This window comes from Penaeus monodon, chromosome 22 (assembly GCF_015228065.2).
Source record: "Penaeus monodon isolate SGIC_2016 chromosome 22, NSTDA_Pmon_1, whole genome shotgun sequence".
Taxonomy (NCBI): domain Eukaryota; kingdom Metazoa; phylum Arthropoda; class Malacostraca; order Decapoda; family Penaeidae; genus Penaeus; species Penaeus monodon.
Window position 1 is genome coordinate 15,327,920 of NC_051407.1, and position 1,082 is coordinate 15,329,001.

Genomic DNA, 1,082 nt, shown 5'->3' on the forward strand with positions numbered 1-1,082 from the left:
ACTCTTTCTGAAGTGTTCGTTCCTTTAGGTAAAACAGGAGGTAATTGTTTTTATACTAATCATCACTAAAACCTCTGCTTTCAGCAAACTACTCTGACATGTTAATTTTACATTATAGCTAGATCCAATGATTTTTAAAATCATATAATATCTAGTTACTAAAACTAGTTGATCTCAATATTTTAATTACAAAGGCTATCCCAAAAGTTTTGCAACAAAGGTCAAAATCAACAAAAGAAACTCTCTTGCACAATGCTTAAATGACAGCTCACTACAGAAAAAGAAATATTCTAGCACCTACATCTGAAAGAGAGTAATGAGACTTTTCTGTAACACAACTCTATCAACTGAATTTCTAGAGGCCAAGATGCAATCAGAAAAGAACATGCAGAGATACTTATACAAATAAATATTATGGTGTCAATGCCATTGATAGGAACACTGAGGTTTTTTGAATCTATTATCTGAGAGAAGCTGAGTAACAGCCCTCTTTCTGAATAGCACAAAAAAAACAGTCACTATCCAATTGCATCTACTAATGCATAAAGTGGAAATATATCCAAAACAGGTAAGACAAATTATTAATTATAAAATGTAAGATGCAAAACTTTTGAGGATAGCCATCCACCAACTTAGCTAAATATCAAATAATATCCTCAAGTATTCCTTGAGGCCAAAGCCAAGGACTCACCAAAATTCTCCTTCTTTGGCTCCCTGAAGCCAAAGTTACCCCCTGTCCCTTGGTCTGTGATGATGGACAAGTCATAGGTGTGGTTGGAATAACCAAATCTATTGAAGAAGATGCAGTCCCACATCAGGGTGTCCACCAGCGGGAGGCTCACATTGGACAGTGAGAAATTCCGGCACAAAGACTCAGTGTTGTCTCGTCTCTTGTAGCGGAACTTCAGGGCTGCAACAGATTTATGAAAATTGTAGGATTTCCACTGTAAATAATTTTTTTGTGTATATTTTATAATTTACTAACAAGGTTTACTGCAGTCATTCTTAATTCTGTAGATACTAATTCACAATAATCATTTACATAGCATAAAAACTACTTACCTCCCTTACGTCTGCACTCA

At 35.2% G+C, this 1,082-nt stretch overlaps 1 protein-coding gene across 1 annotated transcript in view; it reads right to left on the reverse strand.

Annotated features, from left to right (window-relative positions):
• The window catches only part of LOC119586945, a 25,597-nt gene that overhangs the window by 12,477 nt on the left and 12,038 nt on the right, over positions 1-1,082 (reverse strand). Inside the window, exon 4 of the mRNA XM_037935678.1 lies at positions 692-910. Within this exon, the coding sequence (XP_037791606.1) occupies positions 692-910 (219 nt within the window). The remainder of the gene's footprint in view (positions 1-691; positions 911-1,082) is intronic.